This window comes from Numida meleagris, chromosome Z (genome assembly GCF_002078875.1).
Source record: "Numida meleagris isolate 19003 breed g44 Domestic line chromosome Z, NumMel1.0, whole genome shotgun sequence".
In the NCBI taxonomy this organism is placed as follows: domain Eukaryota; kingdom Metazoa; phylum Chordata; class Aves; order Galliformes; family Numididae; genus Numida; species Numida meleagris.
In genome coordinates this window covers 8,310,365-8,323,489 of record NC_034438.1, presented here as the reverse complement: position 1 = coordinate 8,323,489, position 13,125 = coordinate 8,310,365, and the positions used below count along the sequence as shown (strand labels likewise).

Sequence of the window (13,125 nt, the reverse complement as noted above, 5' to 3'; positions counted from 1 at the left end):
CCCCTGGGGAGCTGGAGCTCTGGTCTAACCCCGCTTGCCCTGCAGACAGCACGTCCAGGTCTGCCCACACAACACTGCTTCCTCGCTCGATCCACGACACATTTGTTTTGTGTTTCAGATGCCAGCAGGTCTTATTTGTAAGATCATGAAACAGACTGAAGCCTTACAAGCACATGTCGATTCGATGCTCCAAGCAACTCACCAGCACTCATCCTCATGCCACCATGCTGCTCCAAGGGGGGCTCACAGCAGCAGCCACTGCGCCACTTTCACAGTGCGCCAGGAACTGGCTTGCAGCTGGGAGGGAAGGGGGGAAATAAAAGTGGGTTTTTGCTTTAAACAGGCAGGCTGGATGTATAACAGCTTCCCAACTTCGAGCCGCTTTGATCCAGCCAGCCCCCTCTCCGTTAAGTTCTGGCAGGAGACAGGCACAAAGCACCAATTAAACAAAGACAAGTTATGCTTTTTCTGTCAGGCAAAAAGAAAAAAGGGGGGGAATAAAGCTGGAAGGGAGGACAAAAAAAGAATCCAGCCCTGAAGTCATTCTGCTTTCAAAACAAGCTGTCAAGGCAGCCCCTCTCCTCCCGTGGAGGCAGCACCCGCACGCGGCCGCGTGGCGTCACTCACCAGACCGCACCGTCCGTCATTTGGCACATCGGTCCCTGCCCTGCCCTCGTTATCCCTGAGGCATCCGTCAAAGCCTATGACAGAGAATGAGAGCAACAGACTCCTGCAAAGATGGGCCAAGCACCAGCCCCACCGGCTCCGTGATGAGGATCCCCACTTACAGTCCCATTAGGATGGAGGAAATGAAACAAAATCCAGAAGCCACAGGGGCTCCACATGCTAACTCATCCAGCCACACCGGGAGCTCACCAAAGCAAGGAGGCACACAGCTTTGTGATGACATCAGAATGTAAACACTGCCTTTTGTGACATGTAGGTGCCCAGGTTTGAAGAAGGCAGCAGCTCTCCTAGCTCACAGGCGAGCTCAGGACAGCAAGCAGTGAGGTATTCCCCACGTACACCAGCATCACTGCTTGCTTCACTCAACTGCTGGGCAAAGCAAGCTGCCCAGGTCACAGTGCACTGCTGGAACACAACAGCCTCTCCATCACTTCTGGCACCAGCAGCTCTGAACATACCCTGAGCACCAGCATCTTCCTCACCTCTCACCCAGAAAGCATCAGTCCTGCAGAAGGACAAGATTACAAAGATCCCCCTGGACTTTAGTTTTCACATGCAATTGAGGAAGATAAATAGCAAGCACAACCACCTGAAGCTGGAAAAGGGCAACGATTTCAGCAGAGCATGCACACAAAGCCCAGCTTTATTATCCCTTTTGCTACCATAGCTGAAGCCCTTTGCAGAGCCCATTGGTACTGATTAAAGCTGAGCAGGCTCCGCACCACTTCCACTCCTCCTCCCCCGGCTCTCTGAGAGAGAGCAGCATCCAACTACAGCAGCAGAGTCAACCCCAGGAGCTAATGCACAACTTCACCAGGGCAGCACTTGCGCTGGGGTTGACCTCACCTGAGGGATGCACTCTGCCACATAAGCAGGGAGCAACCTGCAGCCAGGTTTTTCAGGCTGGATCCATCCCAGAATTAGCACAGATGAGGATGGAAAGCGCATCCCTGCCCTGCTTGGGCGGGCAGTACACACTCCAGTGCACTAATGAGTGCCCCACTCATTAGCATGGGGTCAGAGGCATCATTTGGCTATTGCAACACCACTCACGTCCACTGCCGTGGAAGTGTTGAATTTCTTTTAAGAGCTCTGAAGCTTCTGATTTGAATTTAAGGGAGGAAAAAAAAAACTCACAAAGAATAGCAAGATCTCTGTAAACATATCAGAGGGAGAAAAGAAAGAGAATCTTTGAGCCTTTTGACCTTGGCAATGTCCTTATAATTACAAGGCTATTTATTTTCAGTTAAACCCCAACTATTGAACAGACAGTGTCAAGTTGGTTTTTCTGAGCAGGTGATTACCCTGCCTGACTAATCTAATGAAAATTATCAGGAGACTACTGACCTCTCACTACACACACTAAATAATGCACAAAGCTTCAGGATCAGACAGGCAAATCATAGCCCTGCCTTATCTTATCACTTCCTATACAGCTCCCGGCTTGTTCTGCTCATGTTTGGCTGTGTTAGCCAAATGCTATCTCAGTGGAAACCACAGCAAAGCAAGCTCTGAGAACTGCACGGCACGAAGTTACCTCTGTAAGATTTATTTTTATAGGAGCCAAGAGCTGCAGCAGCAGATATATTTAGTCTTTAAGCTGCTGTCTGGCTCCTGAGTGTGCAGCACAAGGTGGGGGTCCTCAGCAGGCTTTGGGGAAAGCAGCATTGTCCTGGTACTTTGGTGATGAGTACAAGGCAAGGAGTGAAGAAAGGGGTTCACAGAGGTGCTCCCAAGCTCAAAACCCACAGCACTGCAGAGAGGACACCCCACAGCCCTTACAGCCTCTCATGCCTCCTGCTCCTGCAGACCCTCAGGGCAGCAGCTCCCTGCTTGTCCCGTCCCTGCTCACAGCATCCTCGAGTTCCAGCTCGCAGCCTTGCAGACCCCCAGCAGCCTGCCCTGCAGCACCTCCCCCCTGCAAAGTTCTCCCTACCCCAAAAATCCAGATTTGTCCTCCTGCTGTAGCTACCACAGGACTTGACCACTTTGCTCCAGCTGGGGAGGTGTAAGCAAGAGCCGAGTAGGATTTGCAGTCTTTGTAATGGGCAGTTCCTCTCCTCCTGCAGGCTTTTTGAATGAGAGGAGCAAGAGATCTCCCCCATACCCAGCGACAATGGCAAGTACCAAGGCGGGTGTAGGCACAACAGAAGAGGGAGCACGAGAAATCGCAGCAAGACAGGCAGGAAATAGCTCAGGACTCAGCTTTGGGAAAATACCAGCTAACACATGCAAGGAAAATGATCCACAGCAGAGATATTCAAAGGGAAGCAGAAATCTGGGAAAAATTAATGTCCACGGCAGCGATTGAGGGGGGACAGCATGCAGCAGGGCTGTGAAGCACAGCCCTACAGAGCTCTACCTCCAGCAGATCACATCCTGCAGACGGGAGGAGGTGTCACTGACACAGCTGTGCCCTTTGCCCACGGTGTCTCCAAAGCCCATTCATGGTGTCTGTGCCGGGATGACTAGAAGGGTGAATGGCCAGGAGGGTGCTTTGTCTTTCTCCCCCCCGCTACTCTCAGTTTTAGAAAGCTGTCTGCTGCTATGGCATCCAAGCCCCTTCTGGAAGAAGTTAGAAGGATAATTAAATTCCTCCACCGCCCAGCCTGGGTGACAGCAGCAACCTCGGGTGTGCTGCTCACTGCAGCCAACGCTGCAATCACCCTTGTCACAGCCTCTCCTCATCCACACGTGCTGGCTCTGCCCTTGAGCGTGGGCTCTGTTTGTGCAGCAGCTGTGGGGCATCCTACCTGTGTGCTGGGGTCAAAGAATCACTGCTGTACTGACTTACGTGGCACCCGCTAAGCCGCCAACCTTGCTGCTACTGCTGTGCAGCCACAGTGCACAAAGTCCTCAGCAGCGCTCAAGGACCAGCACACAGCAGGCTGCTCCCAGCCCTCTGCTCCAGCGCAGGGATACTGCCGTCCAGTTCTTGGGCAAGGACCCCATCAGCGTGCACAGTCACACTGCCACTTGCAAAATGCCTTCTCAGGGAGGCTTCTCATTTCTCTCTTCCAACTGAGACACGTGCCTTTGCTCTGCTTGCCAAGGCAAGCCCCCCGTGCTGCTCCCTTGCCAGAAGAGCACGGCAAAGCGTCAGAGTGACAGCCTCCGGGGACAAAGGCACAATTTATTTGCCACGCATGGACAAGCGCTTGCCTTCCTCGTAGAGAGCTGGCAGGCGAGCTGCTTGTTAGTGTCACTTGTCCCAGTTATCTGCAGGCAGGCATCCCGCCCGCTGGGGCTGTGTGCTGAGAACCCACCATCTCATTGCACACACCTAGGTCAGATGTGTCAGCCAGCTCCAGGAGGATGCAACTGCACCAGCTATCCCCACCCTCTCCACCCCAGCGTCTCTTTCCCAGAGCAAGCCCTGTCTGCCGCTTTTCAACACCCACTGCCAGCTGATCCCAGCGTGGCCCAAACAAGAGGGGAAGAAGGAAGCTGAAATCTGTTTCCCTTCACGCACCCACTGGCAGAGCTGTGGCTGCAGCCCCCACGCATCTCTGCCGGTGACAGCGGAGGCAGAAGCAGCCCAGCTGCTCTGCTCCAAGGAGGGATGGAGCAGTGGGAGCTGCTGCAGGGCCAGCACTTAGGAGGAAAGCATCTTCTGCCTGACAACTCGGTAAATCCGATCTGGAACTGGCAGGAGAGAATAAATATAAAGCCTTCAAATGTCATTTCAGGGGTTCGGCTGCCAGAGGAGCAGACAGATGAGCACACTGCACTGCACAGAGGGGCAGATGCCCTGCTTTGGTCTAGGGAAAGAGTATTCTGGTGTGTCCCACAGCTGGCATGATCCATCAGTAACTCAGTAAGTCTGGTTTTCTGCCACTATCTCTGCTCTGGGACCTCCAGGAAATCCCAAAGCCATTCCAGCCTGCAGTTTCCCTTCTGCACAGGCAATGATACTTCCCTGCACCCCCACACTGTGGCAAGGTTCGCTGCTGACTGTGGTAATGTACCATGGTAAACACCACAGAACTAAATGCAGATGCAGGTATCGCTGTGCACGTACACCACATTTCCCAGAACCTAGACCCAAACACTGGTCAGACCATCCTGACCCATCCCATGTGGGGGAAAGCTGAAACCACCAAGCCCCTTCCTTTGCCAGTGACACCTCTGACCTGGGCAGAGGTGCTTCATTGCCTTCCCTCTTTCTCAACCCTGAGGAGGTGGTAAGATTCACTTGGAAAAAGAACAGTACAGATGGCCTGGCAGCAGGTAAAGATATGCCGAAATTAGGAAGCATAATGCTGCATACTCTTGAAGTCAGGGACCCACATTGGGTGTTAGGGACACTACCCTTCACCCTTGTTTCTTGGAGGAGGAATCTACGGTTGACCTGAAGTCATGGACCCAAAGCAACTGATCCAAAGATAGATGAGGGGCAGCAAATGCATCTATACAGTAAAAAAACTGCAGGATGCAGATGTAGGGCATCTGTGAGCCTCGTCCCAGCCCTCATCTCAGCTAAATGAGCCCCACCAACTTGGTCAGTGTGTCTTAGCATGGAGAGTGCAACGTGCATGAAGCAGGAGCCCAGCATGCAGGGTGCACAGGTGGAAAATAGTCTTTCTGTTGACGGCACCCTGCTGGGTTTTGAAGGGATGGATGGCATCACTGGGAATCCCCATGCAAACATGCGGGCTATCCTGCAACACTCGACTCCACAGAGCCCAGCTGCAACTGTTAAGAGGGGATCTCCCCAAAATGCTTTCAGAGTGGAGACGTGCAGAAACATCCCATTACAAGAGTAGGGGGCTTCTGCCAGTTGGCACAGCACGCTGCAGTATGGCCAACAGTGTTGTCAAACCAATGTGCTCCATCCTAGATCACCTTCAGTGGTGCTTCGTGCCCTGCCACAGACCTTGCTTTCATGCACAAGATAAAACTACACACACCTACATATCCAATGGGCCTGTCAGACTAACAACATTAGGACTGGAGATACAGCAGCAGCGAGGGCCGGCCCCTGCTCCAGAGCCCTTGCAGAAATCATGCACACTGGAGACGGAAAAGTCACTGCTGTTCCCGGAACCAAGTCAATAAAAGCACAGACAACTCCATCCAGAGAGAGAGAGAGACTTTTTATGAATCACAAAAAAAAAGAGCAGCTTCAGCTCCCTCAGCTGCAAATAGGTGGGCAGGCACAGTGCAGAGAACAGGGGAACGTGTCTGTGCAACACGTGTTGGGTGTGCAGCAGGAGGAAGCTGTGCTGTGCAGCAAAGCTGGGGCAAACAGCAACCAAAAGAGAACAAATAAAGCAGCCTCCAGCTGACACAGCCTGCAGCACTCCCTGCAAAACGCACCTCCTCCAGGTGCCTCCAGAGCAAAGCCATCCTCTTCCCAAATTAATAGTTATGTGCTGGTGCACCTTTGCCATAAAACTTATTTCTGGAGCTCTTGGCTATGTGAGGAGCCCGAAGGTCTGCACAGAGCGTTTTTGATCAAACCTCAGAGCAGCAGCAGAAGCAATTTGTCCTCTCCTTTTTTTAATGTACTTATTTCTCAGTCCACCAGTTGGGAGGCCGGGGAGGTGATGCACAAAGGAGGTTAAATCACACATCGGCAGAGCGTGGGACAGGCTGCCCTGCCCTCTGCATCCAAGTCTGACAGCAGCAGATGATGTGTTCTCATTGTCACCAGCATTATTTTTAGTTCATGGACAAAATGACCGTGGTGCAGAAAGAGTACCTGTAATGCAAGCAGCTGCTTTGTTTCACGAGTGGGCAATCGGGGTCCTGTAGGTCACCATGACCACGTTATCCTACACCATGCTCCAGGGATCGTGAAAGCCACCGGAGACCATGAGATACAGGAAAATAACAGGCTGCAACTCGGTGAACAAAATGCATTCACTCCCTTAACACCCACATAATTAAAAGCAGACACATCCCATGGTAATTACCAGCATGGGGATGCGCCTGGCTGAGCATTTGCTTTAGGGGCACAGTGGCACTGCCTACAACAGCAAAGCCCCTCTGCAGAGCGAGGCTGCTCACAGCACTGAGAAAAGGAGCTGAGCCCTGAAAACCCCCTTCTTCTCCCATCCAAAGAGGAACAGCAGTAGCTCCTTCCTTCAAAGGAGCTCTGAGCCCTCCCAGGACTGAGCATCTGCCCTGGGGCTGAGCATCTCCCTTGGGCAGCGTTTGGGTGTTTGCAGCTCCAGAGGTGAGCTCAGCCCTGGCAGCACAGGATGCTGTCGCTGGATGATGCTGGGCAGGACAATGCTGCTCCGTTTCTATCTGCCAGCCAGCCCCCCAGCTCCACCTGGCTCCTGCTGATGCTCAGCACCAGCTGCAAAGGAGCAACTCATGCTGTTTCCTGACTCAGAAAACACAAAGTGACCAAAGCAGGGAGAAGCAGTACTAGAGGTGCCCCTGTCCCTTCTCTTGTGGGTGCTCAGCCCCTGGGGTTGGGTCAGGTCTCAGCTGGTCCCATGCAATCACCCCTCCATCACAGCAATTTGCAAACTTCCCCAGCCTACCTCACCCACTCTTCCTGAGCAGGGAGCAGCACAAACCCCAGGAGAAAGGGAGGGGAGATTTCCCCCACTGAGTGCTCGTATTAATTCTTCCATCTGCTGCAGCTTCCTTTCACTCTGTGACTGTACAGACATCACTGGAAAATGGCAGCAGCCCTGGAGGGCAACGTGAGGCTGATGGGACAGGAGGCATCAATGACATCTTTAGGGTGTCACGGCTAATTAGAGCCCTGACTACACCCTCTAATTAGGTAACACCTTCAGACAAATCACCCTCTCCTCCTCAAACCACGGCACCACTTTAAGACACCATCCCTAATTGACTTAAAAGCAGAATCGGCACTTAAAAGCAGATCCAGCACAGCCCAAAATCCACAGAGCCCCGCGCTGGGCTGTGGGAGGCTGAGCACAGAGAGCAAACAGCAGCACAGCATCTCCTCTGTGCTCCCACCCCACCCTCCCAGCGCTGCTCGGGGAGGACAGGCGCATTTGCAACGCATTGGTGTCCTAAAATTGTTGCCTGGGGGTTTGGGAGAGAAGCAGCGCTCTGATTCCCGGTGCCTGGCAGCCAGAAAGCATTGAAAACTGACCAAGAAGAAACGGATGCACCAGGCTGTTATCAAGCATCATTTTAGACCAGAAGCTTGACTTCTGTGCTCATTAAGTAATGAATAAACTCAGCGTATCTGGATGTTTTCAGTTTTCTGCTTGTGCAGATTTTTTTTTAGCAGATAAGCTAAAAAAAAAAAAAAAAAAAAGGAAGAAAACCCACAACCTGCAAACATGCTGAACAAAAACTATCAAAATTCATAGTAGATAAATATTGAATCCTTCCAAGCCCACTATGAGAACAATGTCTCTTTATTTGCTTTTTCACAAGGTTTGTTATAACAAGAGAAAGACTGCAGTATACAGTGCTTTAATACACATACATGCATTCACAGCTGGAATAATAGACTTTAAGGACGAAAGGCAATATGACAGTTGAATTTATGCCGAAATGCATAAGCACACCTTAAAAAACACATTCTTTGAAACCCTACCCAGATATGTCCGTGGACACATATCTAATATATAAATATACACATGTTCCACATCGATCAGGATTGCTCATTAAATCAGACTCTCTAAAGTTTCTGCTGCTTTGGGAAAACATGACCCTGAGGAGGTATCTCCCGTGGACTTAACATGCAGCAGAAAATGAAACCAAAGCGTGGTCCATCTTCCCAGCCTAACATGATCCTGTCTGGACATAGCCTCTGGGGAGGAATTAAAACCATGCTAGGTGTTTCCTGGATTTCCCCAGTTCCCTGGAGACCCCCTGTCCGACTCCACCTCCTCCTCCCTTCCAAGATGCTCTGGCTCAGCGCTCCCATCCCCGCTCTCGCTGATCCCATGGCCACGAGCAGCACGGTGTGTGCAGCTGGATGGACGCGTCCTCCCCTCAGCAGGACAAGGGACCAAGGACAGAGACTAAGGACAAGGGACTGACGACATGCCACCAGGGTCAGCCCATGCCCCACCAGGGGTTTAATGCTCAGATTCCTGCAAAATGTGCAGAGGGGTCATGCAGGGGGTGGAATGGTCAAGAGCGGCTTTCGCATCGCATCCTTCCTTCCCATTCCCAACAACGGGATTCCAGCACATCTCGTGCCCCCTAGTGTCATACTGGTGAAGGGACTGGCACCCAACCAGGACTAGGACCACCATGGCCACTCCTCTTGTGCATCCACCCAGACTGCCCTCCTACTCCAGGGACAAACGCTGCATTGCAGCCAGAGGCAGCCAAATGGGCCATGTCCTGCTGGTTCCCACACCTCAGTCAATGCTGTTTCCCCACTCAGGTGAAGGGCAGTGCTGCCCTACTGGGACCCCTGGGCAGTGACATCCCCTCAGGTGTCCCTGTGCCCTGCGTGGTGCCACCTCCATTGTGCTCCTGCAGAGTCTCAGCAAAACCCTCCCCAACAGCAGATCGCCTGGAGAGGGGCCAAGAGGAGGAGGCAGAGAGCATCTGCAGTGGCCACTGTCCAGAACATGGCTCCTCCTAAAAATAGATGGTCCCTGGAAGGGCACGGCCTTCCCGGCTAGTGGAAACGCACAGTGCTGGGAGCTTGAGGTTTGGGACAAGGAAACTTCAAAGTACACCACTGTACAAAGTGCTGCCTCTACATGAAGTCCCCGTGCATTGGAGGGAATGTGCATGGAGCCTGTGCACGGACCTCAGTTTCCCCATCCATCCTCCAGCCCCATACAGTTTGCCTTCACTCATTTTGCTCACCTTACCTTGTTCAACCATCAGCTTTTGCAGGAAGAGGCACAGTGGTCTCCTGACGCCCTCAGCACAGCACCTGGAGCACCTGCATGCAATAGCAGCACACAAACCCAGCTTGCCAACCCACCACCAAAATTTGGAGGAATTCTCCCCAGGGCACTGACCTGGGTACGCTGCTTCCTTCTGCAACACCGAGCAGGGACTATAGCTTAGAATAATGGGGAAGTAACTCAGTTCAGTGCTGACAAAGCATCACAAGCCCCAGCGGGTGGGAGGGGAGGAGGTGTCCTTCTCTCGTGCTGCCATGCCTGGTGTACATCATGTTTAGGGCCAGGCATACGTCACCGGCACAAAATGGACAAATTGGAGGGATTTCAGAAAAACGAGCGACAAAAATGATGGGGAGGCAGAAGGGATTGATTTACAAGGGGAGATTAAAGGAGCTGTGATCAGTCTAGCTGGGCTGAGCAAGCACTGACAGGGGGAGTCGGATGCTAATCTGCAAATGGGATGAAAATGATACAGGAAGGAATAATTCAGCATCTTCAGTGGTAATGGGATGAAATTAAGGGGAACTCAGGACTGAGTAGGTAGGTGGGAAAAAAACACAGAACAAACAGCAAAGCAAAACAGAACTCCTTTCCTAGCTGTCCATGAGTTAGTTTATAGCAAAATACATGTCAGTGAACACTAGGACAACATCCCTGTGCCCAAGGTGCACACACACACGCACACACGCACTCATACAGAGCCCTTTCCCAGCCCGGCTCACACCCGGGTAGCAGCATGGCCTCCCCCTGACCCATGGCAGCAGACTGACACTTCAGGAGCACTGTGCAGGGCACAGGGAGCAGAGGGAACGGAGGATGCTCACCAGGGTCTGCACAGGGAGAGGTGCTGAGGCAACTCACGGCTGAGCCACGGCAGTGAGCGCAGTGGTGAGCGCTCAGATATTTACACACAAACAGCACATTACTCAGCAACTCCTGTCTGTCAGGCGTAATGGCAGCGGCTGCAATAATAAATGACAGAGCCAAGCTCCCCGGCAGGAGCAGGATGAGCTCCTCTGGCTCCATGGGGGATTAGTGGGGGGGGCAGGATGGTTGCCCCCTCAGAGCTCCCTGTTTTGCAGAGCCATTTCTAAAAGCTGAGCCCCACCACAGTTATCCCTACCCATAGACGTACCACGAGCTCTGCAGCTCCGCGGCACCGAGGCTCCTTTCCCCCCCTACCCAGGAGGTGGGGGCACATTCTGCACCGGGGGCTCAGTGGCTCAGCTGGAGCAGCTCTGCTCAGGGTAAATCAGACCAAAGACAGCACACAGCTCGTGGCTTGGCCTGCTCTGACAATGGGCTCGGATGAAGTTATCTGAAAGGGCAGCTGTAAAGAAGTGCAGCAGGCTTAGGGCTCTCACTGCCAAAGCACAGACCGTGCCTGGGCAGTCCGTCCTCCCCAGAGACCTCCATCCCAGCACCTGGTCCCAGCGAGACGCACGGCCACCAGCATCCCTCGCACATCCCCAGAACCATCAGGGCAGAGCTCGGCTGTGCACGGCAGGGAGGGAGCGAGAAGCGAGAACGGCTGCCAGAGCAAAATGTGCAAGATCCGAGCAGAAGTCAGAAAGGTCCGGAGCAAAAAGCAACCTGAGGAAAAGACCTCCTGCGTTAACTGACAGATAAACACACAAGGAGACGTGAGAAAGGAAACAAACAGCTTGGCAGGCAAACCCCTCTCCGCAACCTGTGCTACAGACATGTGTCTACGAGCACAGGGTGGGGAAGAAAGGGGAAAACTGCTTATCGGAGGGAGAGGGAGCAGTGCCAATCTTTACACCAAAAAGAAGTTTAGTGCGTTAAAAACAGTGGCTGGAGGAGCCTGGGAGAGCCAAAACGCACAGACCGGGTCCTGTCCCCTGCGCAGGCAGCGCAGCGCTGCTCATGCGGTGGCTGGAGCCCCGGCCTGGACTTAGAGGGGAAATCACCGGGATCGGGGGATGTCAGGGAGTTTGTGCACACAGGGAACGGTGTGTGTTATGCAATTCTGGAAAGCAGCCTTCGTCGTGCTCAGGGTGAGCTGCTGAGCCCGGGACAGCAGATCCACAGCGCGCCACACAGATGACATTCTTATAAAATCAACTCTCCCCCCCGCAAAAAAAAAAAAAAAAAAAAAAAAAGACAAAAAAGAAAAAAGAAAGTAAGAAGAAAAAAAAAAAAAGCTGAAAATCAGCGCTGCCACAGCAGAGAGGGCAGGTTGCGCCTTTGGAGCAGGGAGGAAAAACTCCGCTCTCCCGCCCGGGAAATCCACAGGCTGCAGCTGACAAAGAGCCCCCCCGCGAGCTCGGCTCCAGCACGCCTAATGCGATGCAGCAGGCAGCGGGCTCGGCGCGGCGCAGCCTTCAACCTGGCGCGGCGGTGCGGCCGCGATGCCCTCCCGGCGCGGGGACGGGGGTCCCGCGGTGCCGCCCGAGGGGAGCAGGGGGGGGACAGGGGACGCGCGGTGGCGGCGCGGGGCGGACGCGCGGACGGACGGACACACGGACGCACGGAGCAGGAAACTAACTTGCCCGAATCGTTTCTTCGTGGGTTTCGGGGCGGCGGCGCGGCCCGCGGCGGGGCACGGACACGCGTGGGAAGGTGCGCGCGGGGCAAATAGCGGGCGTGGGAGGGAGGCGGCGATCCGGCACCTCCCCCCACCCTCCCCACCAGAAAAGCGGCGGCGGTTCCGCGCAGGGCGGCTGGCACGGGGCTCGACCCTCGCGGCTGGGGGCCACCCTGCACCGCCCCCCTGGCCCCGGCCACCCCCGTACTCACGGTGCCCTCCTCGCCGCCGCTCCCGGCTCTACCCCATGCAACCACCGGCTGCTTCTGCACCGGCTCGGGGGCTATAAGCTCTTTTAAACTCCAGCACATAACCCATGTGACCGCAGAAGCCACTGGTAAGGAGCGCCGGGGAGCCAGCGATGAGCTCAGCCCGCACCCCCCGGCACAGCGCCGCGGCCGCGCTCACGGCCCCGCCGCGCGCTCCCGCCCCACGCCCGCACACACGCGCACACATACACATGCACACACGGGCGCGCGCGCACTCACACATGCACACACGCACGCGGACCCACGCGCGTGCCATTGCACGCGTACCTTTGCACGCACGCCCCTGTGGGGAGACGCAGCCCACTCGACACACACGGCTCCTTGCACGCACACGCCACACTCACGCGTGCCCCGTTTGCACACGCAGCCGTGCGCAACACACTGCACACCCCTGCGGCGCACAGCACCCCCAGAGGTGCAGATCCAGAGGAAGGCACTGTGCTCACATGCATCCCATGGACGTGCACGCGTCACACTTGTGAGTGTCTGGCACACACATGGCCAGGCGCATCCCGTTGCACAATGACTCCCTCCGAGCACACCTCCAACCAAAGTGTCACACAGGTCTGGACCGAAATAAAAACATACTCATGCACACACACAGCGCACAACTCACTGCACAGCTCCATGCTCACACACCCTCTTGCACAACCAGTGCACGCAGGTCTGTGCTCACATTGGTCTTGCACGACCAGTGCACAAGCAGAACACCCTGCGTGCACCCACTTTTCCCATTCCCATGCAACCTGCTGGTGCACATTGCATGCCCACTCTGCACAGCTTGCCCATCCTCTGCACCCCCTGG

At 54.3% G+C, this 13,125-nt stretch overlaps 1 protein-coding gene across 6 annotated transcripts in view; it reads right to left on the bottom strand.

Annotated features, from left to right (window-relative positions):
* Window positions 1–12,460, bottom strand: part of CNTFR (ciliary neurotrophic factor receptor) — a 174,877-nt gene extending 162,417 nt beyond the window's left edge. For 2 of the 6 annotated variants that reach the window (XM_021380425.1, XM_021380426.1), the window contains exon 1: window positions 12,264–12,460. In XM_021380425.1, coding sequence (XP_021236100.1) covers window positions 12,264–12,362 — 99 coding nt within the window. In that variant the 5' untranslated portion in view covers window positions 12,363–12,460. Of the gene's footprint in view, window positions 1–627; window positions 702–788; window positions 892–12,012; window positions 12,238–12,263 lie in introns of those variants that run through there. The other 4 variants (XM_021380431.1, XM_021380429.1, XM_021380427.1 and 1 more) reach the window with 4 other exon arrangements.